At 39.9% G+C, this 18757-nt stretch overlaps 2 protein-coding genes across 4 annotated transcripts in view; both read left to right on the top strand.

Moving 5' to 3' along the window:
* Window positions 1–139: 139 nt before the first annotated feature.
* On the top strand, window positions 140–6661 carry mal2 (mal, T cell differentiation protein 2). The gene is made up of 5 exons (XM_076152684.1): window positions 140–271; window positions 782–993; window positions 1772–1942; window positions 3828–4022; window positions 5035–6661. Exons 2-5 carry the CDS (start codon window positions 796–798, stop codon window positions 5104–5106), a joined length of 636 nt encoding a protein of 211 aa, XP_076008799.1. The 5' UTR covers window positions 140–271; window positions 782–795; the 3' UTR covers window positions 5107–6661.
* A 2353-nt stretch (window positions 6662–9014) lies between these two features.
* The window catches only part of LOC143002465 (protein MTSS 1-like), a 48212-nt gene continuing 38469 nt past the window's right edge, over window positions 9015–18757 (top strand). For all 3 annotated transcript variants that reach the window (XM_076152575.1, XM_076152574.1, XM_076152573.1), the window contains exons 1-3: window positions 9015–9540; window positions 11238–11299; window positions 16133–16206. In XM_076152575.1, the coding sequence (XP_076008690.1) occupies window positions 9469–9540; window positions 11238–11299; window positions 16133–16206 (208 nt within the window). In that variant the 5' untranslated portion in view covers window positions 9015–9468. The remainder of the gene's footprint in view (window positions 9541–11237; window positions 11300–16132; window positions 16207–18757) is intronic.

Below are 18757 nucleotides of genomic sequence, written 5' to 3'. Positions count from 1 at the left end.
AATCAGTACATCTACTATTTTTTACTAGTTTCTAAGCCCTCACCTCTACTCTAACTATGTGAAAGCAAGTCACGACTCCCAACAGTTTCTAACAGTGCTGTAAACAGATGGGAAGAGCCCCAGCCTGCGGATAATGATAAATGAATAATAGCAGCAAAGAATTGCTGCCTTCAGTTGCTGTTGGAATTATTAAAAGTTTGACCACAAAGAAAGCATGTGAGGAGATTGATGTGGAACTAAAACTGGTCTTTCTGAGGGGAAGAGCGTTGAGGTGATTATGGAGCAGTCTTATGTGAAGTCTTTGAACGAGTTACTCACTGACTGTTGCTTTCATGTACAGTACTACTGCACTAAAGTCTCATGCGTCTATGCAGCAGTAGGCTTTCCGGACACGATCTGTTGTCACTGACTATTAATAATGCATAAGGTTTTCCTCTATTCGGCCCCTTTATTGTATTCAGCATCTTCAGCATAATTCAAATAGAGTTGATTTTCTTTCACCTTGACACTGTCGTATGAATTAGCTGGATTTCTAAAACACAATTTGAATGTTAAATAATGACTCATAGTACACAATCTAGTCTGCATTGCATGTATTACAATCTTCAGAAATCTTCACTGCCACCCCGTGTGAGTTATTTACAATGGGTACAAGTGGGAGTTTCACATGAGGTCCTTGAAGGCGGCATTAGTTTCCAAGGAGTGGCTGGTGCACCTGTCCAACCTGTTTGGAGGGACATATGACTCCAGAGGAATTTCCCTGCTGTCCTTTGTTGAACAGAGTCCTGTGTGCCCATGAGCAGAGACGGAGGGGAAGAGCCCGGGGAGAGGAGAGGGGCAGAGAGTGAGAATAAAGAGGGAGTGAGACAGACAGAGATGTCGGAACCAGCCACTAACCCTGCAGCCACCTCTTTTCCAGCAGCAACTATTTCTCTACCCTTGGGATTGGAAGTATTGAGGACATACTCAGGAGCCCTCATCTGTTTTGAGATAGTAAGTTTGGTATTTGTAATATTCTTTACTATAATTGTAAATGATGTAAATTGTGCTTGTCAGTGTTTCTATAAAGGTCGAAGCCCTCAAAAAAGGCTGGTGACCTTTGGTTCCTCATGCCCAGTTTGACTTTATCTTCTGTTGTGTAGTATTGATAACAACATACATTTCTGTGATAGTGGTGCAGGCTGTTGCTCACACTCATCGCCATAGTGATTGCCTTCGGCTTGGTTTTTACTCTCAGTTTGACAAGGTGTCAGGACTGCCAGTAGGGAGCCAGAGCCTTACTGTGTCTGTTACTTGCAATCCGAGAACGGGATTTAATATGCAGTGCAGGTCTGTGAATACCAAATGTGTTATTGTAATCGTCCACTTTCATATTAATAAATTAAATTTGATAAAAGCCCCTTGAGCATGTGTTTTCCTCACAGTTGTGCAATGGTACATTTATTGCTTTATTCTTGAGCTTAAACCCTACTGGGTGACCTCTACAGTGCAGTTAGCTGATTTGTTTATCTAGAGCTAGGCCAGTAGGTGTTGCGGTGACTTCCATTAAGGAGTCATTTACTGCCATGTTGTAAGAAGACAGTTTCTTTGATCATAAAGTATCGAATCTTGTTGGCACCTCCTCTGTGTCTTAACTGTTAAACCTAAACTGTAAATATTCTAATCTGTCATTTGACAATATTGGAATAAATGGATCCAGGAAGTTTCCTTTAAAGTGCCTCTGCACTGAAAGAACATCTGTCACCAGCATTACTTTTGTTTCTTTTCCAAGTTATTCGGTGGACTAGTATGGATCCTGGTGGCTTCCTCCAACGTGCCTGTGCCTCTGCTGCAGGGCTGGGTCATGTGTGTCTCTGTCATCAGTTTCTTCCTCTCCTCCGTCTACATCTCTCTCCTCATCACTGGCCTGGCTGACCGCATCAGCACCGACTGGAACTTTCTGGTATTTAATTTTTGATATTTTTTGATGAACGAGTTTCTAAATTAGTCACTCAGTTAGTAAGTCTGTCTGTCTGTCCGTCCGCAGACCAATAGGGTTAAATTACATTTATTTGTTACTTCACCAATCCTGTACAAGGAACTATGTGATTCATTCAAGGATAAACCCAAGGCCCATGCAACCTCAGAATAATGACTTGTGCAATCATGAAGTGAATGAATGAATTCCATTGGCTGCAGCCAAGGTGTGACTGGTACAGATATGAATGACTGCTAAAACACACATATTCCTGTGTGCTTAAAATACGTGACAGCCTGCAAGAAGCTATTCACCAGTGAACAAACACATAATCCAGGAGAGCTCAACTCCAGGATGTTCAGGAAGCTGATAAAGGCTCTGACATTTATGCTCTGACATTTATGATAAAGCTAAAGGATGCTTGACTGAGAATGCCCGAAATGAACTCAGCATAGAAGGCAACCAGCTGGCTAAAACATATTTTCGTTCAGTGAAAATCAACAGTTGCAGGGTGGTTGTAAACGTCCAGGCTGGTAAATTAGAATGAAGTGACTCTCTGCTAATGGGCCTCCTGTACTCATAATGTAAAACATATGCATGTACACTGACAACAACATTACAAGAATATGCAAGATGCCTCCACTGTGCAGAGGATTTTACAGTGGTGCCAGTAAGTGTTGTATGACGTAAGAAACTGTATCGTATAAATGTACAGGGTTTTGTAGTTGGGCCTGGGCTCTGGGACAAACCCGACCTTGCTTCAGGAGTAGCAGGCATGTGGTGTTGTTTGTTTTTGGCAGAACAATGACTAACATGAACAATGCGCTCACATCAAATATAACAAAAGACTGCCTGTAGACCGGCCAGGCTCAGAGACGACAATACAAACACTCATTAACCTCTGTGCTATCGCTTTGATTATCCATCTTACTCTGTATCCATTTTTGTCTCTCTTCTCTTTTTACATTTCTGTAGTTCTGTACTCCCTCTATCAACCCTATGAAATGTTTTTATTCTATTTTTTGATGATCTCTCCCCCCATTGCTCTCCGTGTTCACTACGTCCCTAGAAACAGAGCCCCTATTTACTCTATAGTTTCTTCATTTCAACACTGTGTACACATTACATATCAGCATTCACCACAGTTTGCTTCCAATCACGGTAGGAAAGATTTGTGGATTTCTTGAAAAGATTTTGACGCACAAAAACAGAACTGTTTAATTTATGTGACTCAGCAAAATTAATTGTGGTGCATTCAAAGACTGCTTGGACTTTTCTGAATCTTTGTAAATACTCATCCTCTGCTGCAAGTTAGTTTACTATAAAAGCTTTAGAATGAGATTTAATTCACACAAAACTCACTCTAAATTCGAATTATTTATTAATCTAAATCCTATAGTTAGCATAAACTACAATTACTTAACTCAGAACGAATTCTAACTGGGTGGGCCTGTCTTTGGCACTGTTAACTTTTACTTCTGATAAATCACTACTTAATGTTTGAAGTTCAATCTAAACTTGAGATTCAACTGCCAACTTTTGCTGCCAAAGTTTCCAAAGAATCAATGGAATCTTATCCTTCCGCTACTTTTAACTTTCAAGTTGTATGCTTTACATTTTGATTCTTTATTCTATGCCAGGGGGCTAGAATTGTGTCAAGTGTAAATATAAGTGAAAGTAATATCCTTTTATAATGCACAATTCAATAAAACCTACCAGCTCATTCTTTGTTTAAAACTTTTGAAAGGAGATTTTCCCCCCAAAGTATTTAAAAAAAGTTGAACTTGCACAATATTTATGTCACGCCAGAACCCTGAAACTCTTGAACATTCTTAGTTATTCCTAATGCATTGTCTCTTCTTTTTCCCAGGATGTGTTTTACCATTTCACAGCGTTTCTTTTCTACTTTGCTGCTTTTGTGTTGGAGGCAGCCACTACAGCAGCAAATGGAGGGGTCAATCTACTGGCTAACAGCACTGAACATGTCATGTGTGTAAACTACCCCCGGGGCAATATAATCACCGTCCTCAGCGAGAGGGAATACAGTATTAATGTGGCCGCTACGGTGAGTGCTGATAACTTTCCAAACTACACATGCATCTCTTTGTATAATGAACACGAGTTCACATTGGGTCGATTGGTGGAAAGACAATTCCTGACTGTTTTCATACAAAGTAGGAATCAAATGCCACAGTGCTTTCACGTATATAGCCAAAATTCAAATCTGTTGGTGGGGAAGAGAATCTCATATTGCATAATAACCACACCATTCAAAGTAACCATACAGATTTAAGATCAATGTCCACTTTTCACTGTTCCATGTTCATCAGTGAATTAGGAGTGTTAAATTTACTTCTTTTACAAATCTTACATGGGTGCATGTAACATCAGATTTTGGTCTTTGTGTTTGAATTATTCCATAATTGGACTCAATTGCCATAAATAAACTAAATATTTGCTTCTGCATTTAATGTCAGGGTATCAGCTGGAACAGTCCAGCAATCAAATTGTAAGATAAAGAAATGGGCGTAGGCTCTTTGATTATAGGTTCTCTTAGTTTATGCAAGGTGAGTCCATGTTTTATGGTGACAAAATATATCCATAATACTGTCATCTGAAATGTCGCCAGTGCTCTAGTCTAAATGACAAGCATAAACCGTCAAAGTGCTTCAATGACCTGAGGCAATCTTTTCATTGCTAAAATAGTTCATCCATCGTGTGTAATCAAACAGTTTTGTGTCAATTAAAGCAGGATTTCAAAGTGTTTATCTCCTTATACAGGCTATATTCTCTATGACTACACACTAAGCCCAAGTTTAAATATTTTGCTAACAATGGAAGAATCCACTTCAACTTCTAACAATAAAACAATACACCACTTGCATGGTTAGGTTATAGTAGTTTTTGAAAATGAAAATAACCATTTTTGATTGTTTTTGCCTTTTTATGGGGTTGAGATTAGGTTTCATTTTTGTTGGCCATTGAAATGTTTCTCCAATAATCACTGTTGGGCATTAAAAGGTCACTAACTAACCTATTGACTGTTATTTGCGCTCTCTCTTTCTTGTTCCCACCAGATATTTGCTTTTGTGGTAACACTATGCTATGGCTGCAGTATGTTCATGGGCTTCAAAAGGTGGAGGATGTAACCCGGAACAACAACGCTTCCTAAGTGCTTCAGAACTTGTACACCGTGTATCATTACATCAACCGCAACAACCAAAAACGTACTCACATAGAGAGCCCAGCAAGCGGTGCAACATTGAACATATACTGGAAAAGAGTGATGCTGCAAAAGTGCAAGATGTTTGAGTGTAACTTTCCATAGAGCTCTGAGTATTCTAATTTTACAACTTTACGACTTTAAATATTCTTGTAAAATGTTGAAGGCACTGAGTCAAAGCTTAAAGGAGGTCCAGACTGAACTGTAAAGGGTTAAACAATAGCAGCGGAACAGGGTTAACGAGTTGTTGTTTTCAGTTAATGTGAAATTGGGACCATATGGATTAAATTAGTTTTCTGGCAACTCTGTTTTATAGCTTTCCTTAACCACTCCAGCTTAAGTCTCTGTTAGCAGTGTGAGGAGAGTTGTGAGGCCACCTTGTCTGTGCTGTACAGTTATGATCATGCAGACTATAGAGATTTAACCAGTTATTAAGACCACTTATGTCATTTGATGGACGATTATCAACTATATGGATATTGCCCTATTACCCATTTCTATGTTCACTTAAAGTAATGCACATCTGTAAATGTATGTAGTTGTGCCACTTTTTGAAAAACAAATATATTTGTATTGCCCTTGGTGCTAAGGCTCATCCTTTTAATTTTAGTAGCCCATGTTTTTAAATATGACAAGATGTGGTATTTGAACTTCTTGTTGTGAGCACTTTTTTTCTAGACGTTTGTCCAACATCTATCCAACTTTGTTTTGCATAAGATTGTAATTGTTTTACATTCTCAGTCAATACGTCACTTAACGATATTGCCACATTCAACTGAGATGAATGTTGCACAACAGTTAAAGTAAGCTCTGTCCATTAATTTTGAAGTCATCTGGTCTGAGTTCAATGCAGCTGTCATCCTGGATTAAAGTACCAGCTACTAATTTAAATAACCCTTTAGCACAGCACACATTTTGACTCTTCAAATTTGGATTTGATGTTTAACATTCAAAGCTGTGCCTTATCACATTCAGAACTATCTGAATTTGGGTACATCAATGGATGAGCCAGAATGCACAACACTAAAGATGGAATGCAGCCATGATTGATGGTATCAGTTACATTTGTGTTAAATTGTGCCCAGTGTGAAAGTCTACAAACTTCCCCGTACTCTGCCCTAATGTAATATGTGGGCAATGCTCCTCCACTACTATAATTCACAATGGCTTTATACTTATACGTTTATTTCAAACATCGATCTGTATTTATTGATGGATAATTCAACTACTTACTGTTTGACCCTTATTATCCATGTTGATGAATCAGAACTGTGCCCAAATCATTAACGGTTTTATGTTCTACATGTGAATGATTGCTGAAATTAAGGTTACTTATGATACTTGCATTAATATATGAAGTCGTGTTATTGATCTTTTGAAATTGCTGTGGAAAGAAATGTTTTGATTATGTTTTTGACACCTGCTTTTGTTAACACTTGCATTTTAGGACTACAGAAATAAATGTTTTGAGGATGAAAACATTACGCCTTATTCTGTATTCTGTATGAGATAGTTTCATCTTTAAGATAGTGTTCAGATTTGTGTTCACCACATTCTTCCTGCATGGTTTAACAACCAAATTGTCAGTTCATATGATGAACCCACACCTTCATTGCACCACACCCGAATTGCGCCAAACAGAAATCACTGTCTTCATAAAAACAAGGTATGGCATCATGGCTCCACCTGGATGTGGTTTTATAAACATAATAGCGGGGGAGGGAAAAGACACACCCTTGTCACAGTCCAACGTCCACCTTGAACCTGCGTGTCTTGATGTTGAAAGCAAACAAACCTGTATGTCCAAGTGAATAGGCACGTAATACACTAAAAACTGTAGCTGGGATTCAAATCAAACAACATTTTTCTAATTTTCACCATCTCTGTCTGTAATGCTCTTATAACAGACTGGAGAGTTACCCAGTGTTATAGTCTACTGTTTACCGCGTAAAGGCTGGACTGTTATGCACTTTGTACAATAAAACTGATTGCCGTACCTGACAACAGCAAGTTATGTTAATCAAGGTATACTAGAGTAGTTTAGTAGATAAAGCTGGTTATCAACACCTGACATTAGGAGAACTCCATGTTGACCTACCTGCTTCACGTTACGCTCATGTGATCTGCAGTTATTATGTGTTTCTGATTTTAGCCACTAGATGTCAACAGTTATCTACTAACGCTCAACAAAAAATAGCACAGTTTGCATCATACCCCAACTCATGGACGCAGTGCTTCATGCTCGTTCTCGCTGCTCACCTCTGTTACATTTCATAACTATATGCTCATTTTCATGTCAAATGCTGTCTTCGATTAAAAAAAAAAAATAATTAAACAAAAGAAAGAAAAAACGTTAAATTTTTACATTTTATTTTATTATTTTATACATATTACAGTAGGCTTCTTTCAATGTTGTGGGACTCCCAATATGTGGTATGTGACTAGCGTTGAGAAAGTAAATGTTGTTATTTATGTATTTATGTATCAATATGCATTAAAGCCAGAGAAGAAATGGGTTATTGTTATTTCATAGTCGAAGATGTACAATTTAGTAATGTGTTATCGTTGTAAACTGTTGGTTTAGATTACACGGCAGTTGTAACGGTTTTTAGATGACATCACATGATTAGTTTGTCGCCACCACAGGGTAATTTGATTGCGTCACGGCCGTTTATTTATGTTGGTGGTAGCAACACATTTTAACGTACTTGATCTACTCTCGTCGTGGTTGTGACAAACGTTGTTTGCCAGGATATAACAAATTGCGCTCAGTAGGAAACAACACGTGCCACCACAGGAATCATTTGCTAAGCAGGTATGTACTGTGGTGTGTATTTCTTCAACCTTATCGGTTTTGTAATGCTGCATAGTTGATCATGTGAAATATTTTACTTAAACCTGAGCAATGACAACCTTGAGAGATACGTTTGTTTTGACGTGTCTGTAACACGAGTGAACTTGTAGAGTGACATTATTAGCCATGAGCATAACACATAGAAGTGATTTTATCAAAGTATTAAGAGAATTCGATAAGTCATCATGAGTTGCCAACCTCACGTCATGTTTCACTCCAAGTATCTGCAGGTATTTTGCTTTTCTGGTTTCAGCCACTAGATGGCAACAATTAGCTACTAACGCTCAACAGTTTTGCATATATTTTCCATTTAATGTTTGCTTGAAATGAAAAAGGAAAACATTAGCATCTACAAAAATATTGTTTTTGCTTCACAATGCAATGTTTTGTGTCATGCACATAAAGCAATCAAGTCACACAAAAGGACACAATGGAGAATTTCTATTTTTTTGTGCGCTTACAAACAAAAGAAACAGTTTTAATTGAGGTTAATTTAAACTAGCACCGTTCGTGTCGATTATAACTAGCCAAACCTGACAAAATGCTCCGTAGACGTTCTCGCAACTCACCTCTGCCTCTACCAAGTGTGAAATAATCATACCGGAAATTATCAAATTATTTCGAAATAAAATACAACCCCCCCTTCCAGAAAAAGTTACATTTCTACAAATTTATATCAGTTTGAATATTATTATTGGAACTCCCGGAGCTGTTTCAAGAACATTGGTGTGAAAAAAACGTTTATTTATGTATTGCTATATCAATATGTTTGATTAAATATAAAATAAATAGCTTGTTGCTCGTAAAGTACATCGAAATGTTATTAATTGTAGCCACGCAGAGTAGAACAAATATGAAACGGTTAAAAAACACACTTTGAAATAAACCAGCTTATTTTATTTTGTGGTGAAAATAACCGGATGTGGTGTTTTTATTTAGGCGGGTTTGACTCATGCCCCTCGGCTTATTTCCTTCTCAGTCACCGTATATGAGGCAGAGAAAGCGGTCGTGTCGGAATTTTAGCTTCGTTACCTGTCAGGATACGGCTAATGTTTCTCGATCAACGTCGTGGATTATTGCTAGTTTTGACTATCAAATTGTAATTGAACATTTCGTAGGTGGAGTCATGGGTATGACCGGAGCGGTGTGGAGAGGAGAGGGGGGTTTAAATTACTCTTTCGTCCGAACAACAGCTCCCTGTGATTTGAAGTGAACGGTGTGCCGGAGTGGAACCGAACTGGGCTTGTTTGCACGCTTATCTCGGGCAAAAGTTACCACTCGCCGCATTGAGAAAAGCTGAAACTTGTATATTCGACATAGTTCTGTTTTTTTCTTAGATTTTTTTGGCTTTTTGGTTTTCCCTGGAGAGCGGAGGTGGCGAGCTGAAAGCGGCTCCTTGAGAGTCGGGACTGACCATCGGAGTTGGTCCTGAAAATGGAGGCTGTTATCGAAAAGGAATGCAGCGCGCTTGGAGGACTCTTCCAAACTGTTATCGGAGATATGAAGGTAAGCCAGAATTTGCAGTGAAATATGTAACATGTGCAACTAAACCAGCTGATTAGTTTTTCCAAATATTTGTTTGCTAGTGTTGTTTCATTTGTTTCGCATCACCGGCAGAGTTGGGTTAACTTTTTTATATATGTACTCACCTCAGGGTCACAATCACATTAAATGAAAACACAAGCATTCACTACATATTAACTTTTAAGAAGCGTAGAAACTGCACAACACACCTGGATTTGATCTCCTGGTGGCGTTCAAGGTATCTGGTGCTGTATTTGTGATCATTCTAGATTACGTCAAGTATTCGTTGTGAAATCAAAATGTTTCTCCCATTTGAATCCATCTCATAAGTGGATTCAGCAGATGTTGCCTAATTAGGACAGTCATCACTCCCAAAACTAGGGCATCTTATTTTGATGTTATTTTTGTCACAGCTTGGCTGATGAGACAATTAGCAGATTTCCCAGCTGCTGGATTGCCTGATGGAATGCAGAGAATGTAGCTGTCAGGGTCAGGGTGGAAAATGACCTGCAGGGTCTGAAAGCTTTGACATGTTTAGGTCAGATGCCCAGCCACCAGCTCTATCAAGGGGCAGAAAGTGTGTTGTGCATATTCTGTAGTCATTCAACCCTTCCCAACCTCCCATTGCTCATTTGACTAGATATTTTCATGGCTCCCTCTTTGCCTGGCTGTGTGTTGGAAGAATAAGCAAATAGCTCGCTTTGTCCTTTATAGTTTCCATGCGGATGTGACCTGCTTTAGCCATAACACAACAACAACAGCAACAAGGAGGAAACACCCAATGGAGGAACAATCATCATTTGCAGTGGGGCTGAAGGGTTGAACTGTAGAAGCAAGCTGTAGCTACAGACCTGTTGGTGTTCCTTTTCACAGGGAGAGGTTGGGGAGTGAGAGAGGGATGAAAGAGAAGGATGTTGAGCTTGAAAGGGGCAAAAGAGATCTAACGAGGGAGTAGGAGACAAGTAGCGTGGAAGAGAGACAGAGGTCTGGTCAGAGTCTGAGTCAAATTGGTGGTTGGGTGTTATGTTTAACATCATTTGATGACATTCCTCAGGCCACCGGTTCTAGTAGCACATAAGTGACAAACATTTGTTCATGCCAGCATTTATCACATTTTCCAGCATGTCTACATAATCACTCTCCTTGTATATTCGTGTCTTAGTGCTGCTGGTTCTCTGTGATAGTTTTAGATGAACTGCTCTTTAACTATTTTCATCCCAGGACCTAATTTGGATAAATCAAGGTTCCCCTTTGGGATCCAAGCTCATTATCAAATCTTATATTAGTACTCTTGTTGTGTTGGGATCTTTCTGAAAGAGGTCTGTGACCTATTTTGCACTCGCAGAACAGCAATGGTATGAAATGAAACTCAAGATAAAATATTTAAAGGTAAAATGTTTGATTCGATGCATGGTATTGAACCTCTTCCTTACCAGTACCATTCAAACCAGGTGAACATAGTTTAAAAAAACATAACTAAAGGCCTGTTGGGGGAAAAATATGATGTTGAGCGTGTGTTGGTGACATAACTAAAGTACATGGGATGGGAAAGTTGAGTTCTGTTTAGTCAGGCGATGTTGGTCTTAAAGTAGTTGGACTGTTGAACTCTTGTGTAGCTGTGGGAATACTGAAATCTGTTGTGAATAATGAGACATCCGTGCTTGTGTTTGTTCCCACAGAGCAGCTACCCTATTTGGGAAGATTTCATCACCAAGGCTGGCAAGCTACAGTCACAACTCAGGTGAGAGTTTGTGTTCACATACAGGCAGTCTCCATTTCTTTGTTTGTTTGACAGAAACAGAAAATCATTGTTTTCATGTGGAATCAAATTTTCTATCTCCACCAACTACATGAAATAGTCACTTTTGATCGTGTTACTGTAGTTCATTTAGACACAGGTCCACATAACGTTTATACTCCAAACCACACAATACAAGCATTCCTAGCTACGCCCAGAAAGCTATTGTGTAATATCTATGACATCCAACATTAAATGCTCCTTTGGTAATATGATCTAGTACTCCAGTTGAGCTTTCACAATGGTTGTCAGTGTCAATCCCCTTCCAAAGAAATTAAAAGAAGCCACGTGTCCACAGTGCAACTAGCAATGACAGTTTACATAAAAGGCTGATTTAATTTTCTCCTCTAAAGGGTTTGTCTTGCCACTGCTGTAAGTTTACACACCTCCTCCATAATTATTTCAAGTCTGCTAACAATGGTTGCCAATTCCAGCCACGTCTCACTGTTGGTTTTAAGTTGCCACGTGTCAGGAAACAAACTGATAATGACATCTGCCGTAAAATGTCATTGTTCTGCCAAAATGTAAATATGCATGCTCACTGGTCTAAATTATTCTTAACTTAACAACGCATGGCACTTCCCTGGCTGCTGGCGTTTCCATAAGCCCACAGATAGACTAATACTGACAGCCGTATAAAGGCTCATTCTCTTAACAATAGTTTCAAGGGACCACTCAGGGTGTCATTCATCCATTTTCTCCGCATTAGCCCTGATTAGTTGTGAGATGTTATTCAAGTGTCTCCGTCATTCAGGGGGTAAATATGTGACCCCGCAATGCTATAATTCGCAAGTACTTGTACTCTTCTTGCTAATGACTGGCTGTTTGACAGTAGGGTGTCTGTGTGTTCAGACTTTGGGGCAATGGTGAGGTCACAGTACAGTATACCTGCCACTCTGGTGACACTCTCAGCCAACAAAAAAAGGATCAGAGGGAAAGAACAGTGTATGACTCAAATGTGAGCCGAGCAAGTGAACTTGCGTCAACTACTTACAATCCAGGTATTATTCCGGTTTTATGTGTTTGTACCCAGATAAATGACTCATTATCCGTCAACAGAGCATGTTTGTCCATTGAACTGGGTACACATTGAAGAGAGGAAGACTGCCTTGTTACTAGGATGTGTATTCAGAACAATAAATGACCTTTGCCCAGTCGTTGTATTACAAATGCATTGCATCAACTCAATACGTCACATTAGATTGTATTACGTGCTGAAAGTTGAATAGCATCATAACACATCCGCATTTTAATATTTTATCCAAACAAAGTATATTGTACGCGATTGAGATTGTACTGCTGAATGCTGTGCACTGCCCAGATAGGTTGAGCATTACACCACTTTATTCCAGGAGTCAAGGTTGAATTGAAGATTAGTCCACTGATGCTCATAGATAAGATGAGTTTCTCTTTTGTAGGGTCAGTTACATTACACATTTTAATAGATGGATGGCTACAGTACATCATCTCTTTGCCTTATGATGCCAGGTCTACATCCTGCTCCAGGCTCCAATGGTTGTAACATATGGCTGGCTGTAACGAGTCCTTTACTGATGGAACATTATTAAAGAGTGTGTTATCTGGGCCCTGCTCTCTATAAGTGACCTACAAATAAGGCTTTTTCTGTCTTGTGTAAAGCCTGTCTCCAGCCACTGCAATTCTGGCCAAATTTGACCTTTCCACCAGAGCAGAGCCCCTCAGTCCCCACCCAAGCACCTCTGTAATCTTTTTGGCGGCACTGGGCAATAGAGAGTGGGGGGGCAAGCACAAACACACACACACAGGGTAAAACACTCACACACCCACCGTCCCTTCCCTCCCTGGCCTGGATAACTGGTTAGCCACCAGTAGTAGCGGCATATGTCTCTGTGTGTAATGACGTCCTAAGGCAGCCTACTCTATAATTTAGCCCCTCTGCTCCCCTCTGCTCCCCTCTGCTCCCCTCGCACAAAGCAACTAGGAAATCAACTAATTACAGTCCTCAGCCTGTTCTGTCATTTTTTTGGTCCAAATATGGTGTTTGTCTGCTGCCCATACTGGCTTTGAGTAACCATCTCTCTCCCCCCCCTCGCTCCTTCCCTCTCACCCTTGTGCAAATAGGCTTTGAAGAAGCTCAGTTGGGTGGAATAAAGACATACTGATTTCTAATCACGATCCCCTTTTAACTTGTCAGTGTTTTCTTGGTCATGGTTGCTGCAGCTGAGTTGCAAATGGGCCTTTCCTGGTTTATTTAAGTTCATTTTCAGCAGAAACCAACTACTTCAAATTCAGCCTGTGAACTTAATGGCAGTAAACTAAAGTTAGAACCACTGGAGATGGACAGATAGACAGACAGACAGGCACACTGATTGACATAAATTAAGCTCTTTATTGGTGAACTTTGTGGGGTACATGTTAGGTTATCTTGTTTCGGAAAGAAGTGGAGTCAAACACAACTGTTTTCCATGATTTAGATTTACTACAGTCACATTCCATTTCTGTTGAACTAAGAATAGTTGGGGGCGCTGAATGTATCATTGTCAGAAGGAGCGCTTTGCTGTGTAGGGAGTTGCTCTACAGGGAGTTTAGATTGGCTTGGCCAAGGCCTGGTGGAATATGCTGTATGTTAAAGTCATTTGTGGTGACTTGAGAACAGGGACATTTGCAGATTTTAAGGCCAGCAGTTGTGTCGTTTTTGCAGCAGCCCACTGATCTATGGACTTGTAGCAACAAATGTCCTTTAGGTTTTCATTTCAGCTCTTTTCTTTTGGTTTGCGGCAGCAGATCAGCACATTTGAGAGTCACCTGAGTATACTGGGTCTGTTAATAAAATAAATGGGTTTACCTTTGCAATCCATAAAACTTTATATTTTCTAATAGAAGTAGAAAGAAGTAATTGACTGTAACCAAAGGATGAAGTGGAATAATGGGTTCAACATACTTCCTGTGAAGGCGTAGAATACATTGCAGTAGATCACATAGCCAGTAATGGTGAAGTGTTAATATGGTGTTCTTGTGCTTTTTGCGTCTGAAGCCACTGATATTGAGAGCAAGCTTTGGTACAAACCATTTACCACCCAAACCCATTTTGGATTAAAAGTTCAACATGACTAAACCAGACTTTGATACAGGTCTGTGTAAATGCAAACCAATGTGTACAAATTAGTGGAGGTGGATATCAGTAAGGGTTGCACTGGTGCTCACATTGGGCTTTAAATAGAAAGGAATCTGTCTGTCTGTCTGTGTGTGTTTGTGTTTCTTTTTCCACTTGCACTACACACCCTCGTGTCTTCGGGACAGATCTGCAACAACATTGTACTTATTAGCCCATATTACTTTACATGAGTGATAAAGGAGTGATTGTTCTCTCCCTGTCTGACTGCTGTAAGACTAACAGTGTGTCTAAGCATGTACGTTTCAGCCTGAGGGTTGTGCAGTTTCACATCTGATCAGTTTCCTCTCTCAATAATCAAACTATTTGAACTATTGCAAACCCAAACAGACAGTGTTTCCCCAAGCATTGCAAGGTGACATTCCATCTTTAACCCTGCATTACAAAACATTTTTAATATTGGCATTGAAACCAATTATTAAATGTAAGATAAAATTTTAGAAATCCATAGACCTTGAGTTTCAGGTATTTCTACAAGCAGCACTTCTAAATGCTGTGCAAAGTCTCTATATTTATACTAGTATATCTCAAAGAAGTATACAACATGTCTTCTTGGGTTGGTCCCAAAAGGTATGTGAAATTGAGATTATATACTTAAAAATCACATGTGTTGCCCACGATACCACAGTCTTCTGTGGAAACGAAAGTACATGTGACCTGCTAGACGGCAACAAAAAGATGCCAGAGATTAATATTATCAGTATAATCTTTGGACATCATCCAATCTGAATGCTTTCTGTCAGTGTGATCCCACCTGGAGGAACAGCTGTTCTTTTTTAGGAGATTTTAATCTTTTAAATGTTTTTTTAAGTGATTCATTGACTTATTAGTTACGGAGAACAGTGACAGACCAGACAAAAAATGGTGACAGCTTATGTTATGTGTCAGACTTGAACCCTCAACGTCCTGAGTACATGGTATGTGCCTGAGCACACTATCCTCCTCTATTGAGCCATTGTGTTGCTTGGCTAAGAAAGCTGCCTACCTCTAAAGTACTTATGGAATTTCCCACACTGTGTTAAAAAGGAATTCTTTCTGCCTATGGAAGGTAACAAGTGTTCACAAATTTAGGCAGTCTGGGATTGCTCAAACAAGCTTTTGTTACCGAGTTTGTGTTGGAAAATCTCCGGACATTGTACTTCGACGAACGCCCTTTTTTGTTTTCGTTTGATTTGATCAAATATCACGCACTCAGACACACACATGCCAGCGGTCTTTCTTCTGTGTTACCAGTCAGTAAGGTAACCTGCTTCCCAGCTATTCAAGTAACTATAAAGTCAAGCAGCTAGACAGGCACTCAGTATGGAGGCACACAAGGTGGCGTCTGATGAGTTAATCAGATCACACACTCACAACAAGTGAGTAGATAGAGAACAGTAGATAAAATCAGTTGTCTGCGTTATTTCTTTTGGCATTTGTTAGAATTGCTTTTATTCAAGGAAAACAGTAATTCTATTTTAAAAATGTGTGTGTTTTTTGTGTGTACATCATTTTATTTGTCTTATCTTCAGTTTGAGATACTTATCAGCAATCTTTATTGCATTGGGATTTCTTTTGTTAAAGTACAACTTATAAAGGTACTAAGACAATGTATACGTACTAAACGTCAATCTTTTTGTTTCTAGGGCGACTGTAGTGGCTGTTGCTGCCTTCTTGGATGCCTTTCAGAAAGTAGCCGACCTGGCGACCAACTCACGAGGTAAGAATATGAACACAAATGTAGAGCAGTGAGTGTGTGTGTGTGTATGGACCAGTTCTGACGAGCCTCTTTCCTTAATGGAATCAATGTCATTTTTGATCTTGATTGATCTCCTGTTGCAGTTAATTGTCGCCAGGGTTAACACAATTGAGTGTGTCAGCCTTTGTGTGTGTGTGTGTGCTTGTGTGTCTTTCTCCGCACCATGCTGAGATGTTCTGCTGGCTTGCTTTGCTTTATCATATGGGTAGTAAATCTGCCAACATGATGTTTGAAGGTCTGCTCTTGAAGGTCTGCTGCTGACTTTATCTTTATCCTTTGTCCCCTTCCCCCCTCCACTACCACCGATTTTCCACTTGTGCTACATCTGGCCTCTCGGGCCAAGTCTGCCCAAAATCAAGACCTGTGTGAGTGTGTGCGGGAATGAGTGAGAGAGAGAGAAAGGGAGAGAGAGAGAGAGAGTGCGAAAAAGAAAGAAGAGTGAAAGACATCATCCCTAGCTTAGACACCTCCAGCCCTGCTACCTCCTATTAATAGGAGCTGAGACAGACGCATACATTCATCACTGCACACACAGCAGTGAGAGAGGGGTGAAGTATACAGAGAGCGACGGTGCAGTACAGAGAGTATTCCTTTCAGTTCCCTCTCTCTGTGTCACACACATACAGTATAGATGTTTGCCATGAATGAGGTCCAACTGTCTGCTGGAGAGCGTTGCATTATACTCCGTCTCCTCTTTCAGTGCTCTCTCTCTCTCTCTCTCTCACTCTCTCTCTCTCTCTCTCTCTCTCTCTCTCTCTCTCTCTCTCTCTCTCTCCCTCTGAAGATGAGCTGTATCCCATGACACTCTTTTCATTTCTTTGCCATGTTACCCGTGCTACATTACACACCTGCGCTCTCCAGCACAGAGACCGCCATCAGTGTCTGACGTGCCGCTATCTATATCACTTAACAGAACATGTGTCCTTACTTAGTTAGAAATCATATCATATGTACCATTTAGATTATACGTTCAAGTGTCATTCAAAGGTCTAGAATGAATAGAATGGGAAAATTTGCTTATTTTCTGCACTCTTTTTACTGAAAACATTGATCTAAAAACACACAATGATTAAAGACTCCTTGAATTGGGCGTGCTTCAAAGAGGTCTGATTGGCTGTCATAATCATCAGCAGGTGTGGGCGTAAACGAACATCAGCGTTGTTGTGTGAAGATGATGCCCTTATTCGTTTTGTGGCTCGTCTGAAAGGTTAACGTACCTCATTGCTTGCTCAGAGGCCGCTGAACTTGTGCTAATACAAACAAACTCTGTACAGCTGGATGGCTGAATGAGTCGGTCTGAACGCTTTTCTCATTCCTTTTAGAGTTAACTTAGTTTAAAGATACTTGCATTATGGTTTCTGGGTTGTAGTCAAGAGGTCAGCTCACAGGAAACACCTGTATAAAACCTCCCAAATAAAATGTTGTCAGGACTCGGGACAGCATCTGTCACCAGAAATCTGTCTCCAATGGACTAACATATGTAATGGACTTGTAGGAGTGCCTGGGGTGAACGACGTGCTGTATGATGGTATCAGCTTACTGTATTGGTCACCTACAGTATAATATAGAAGAGCAAAGTATATCTGGTATAGACATTACACCTTGTGTGTGCGCACATATGTGTATCTGCAGTAGCTTTGATGTTCAGCAGCACCTGCATGGTTTGTAGATCTGATACCGTACAGACAGACATCACATTCTGTATTTGTTTGTCTTATTTAACCAGGGGCTGCTAAAGCCTCATAATCCATTAACTTCTTTTGTATTTTTTTTTGCTTAATTTATCCACCCCCCTGATTTCCTCTTTCTTGTTGTGCTGCACTAACCGATAGCTAAACTACAGCCATCACCAATGTTACAACATGGAAGTCAGGCGCTTCGGGATAAAGGTGTGTGTGTGTGGATATACACAGCCGTCCTCTGTACCACCACACCACAGATACTGCCAGCACTTGGTATGTTCCAAGTAATTATGAGACAGATGAGTTGCGCAAACACAAAGTAAAACAGGTTGATCATGTCTTAAAGTCATTAAGGTTCACTTGCCCTACATTAATCCTAAGAACAAAGCCGTGGCCGCTCGTGGAAGTGGTTATATTGTTGTAGGGCCTCCAGATATTGCCACTTGATGGTGGCTCATAAATGCGTGTGTTGTCTATACGCCAACACATCAAAGTTACATTGGCACTCACTTATCTGTGTTATCAATGCGGCCGTGTGACTGTGGGAAGACACCAGGACTTCAGCCGGCATCTTTTAAAAAACTTTATAGCTTAGAATACGACTGCTGCACGTTTATGTAGTAGTCTTAATCAGCCATTACACCTATGGATTTATTTCACTACATTAACATCCAGCCTTCAAGTGTAAAACCAATAAATGTTTGTAGCATGAGCTCATCAGTGTAGTTAAGACTGTACCTGTGTACAATTATCAGCTGTTTGTAGCGCGTTTTTTTTTTTTAAGCTGATTTATGTGAACCAAATGTCTTCATAAAAATGAAAAAGGAGGA

This window comes from Genypterus blacodes, unplaced genomic scaffold (assembly GCF_046128005.1).
Source record: "Genypterus blacodes isolate CSIRO-AG114 ecotype Tasmania unplaced genomic scaffold, CSIRO-AGI_Gbla_v1 ptg000057l_1, whole genome shotgun sequence".
Lineage (NCBI taxonomy): Eukaryota > Metazoa > Chordata > Actinopteri > Ophidiiformes > Ophidiidae > Genypterus > Genypterus blacodes.
The sequence above is the reverse complement of the archived record's forward strand: the minus strand, read 5'-3'. Positions and strand labels throughout refer to the sequence as shown.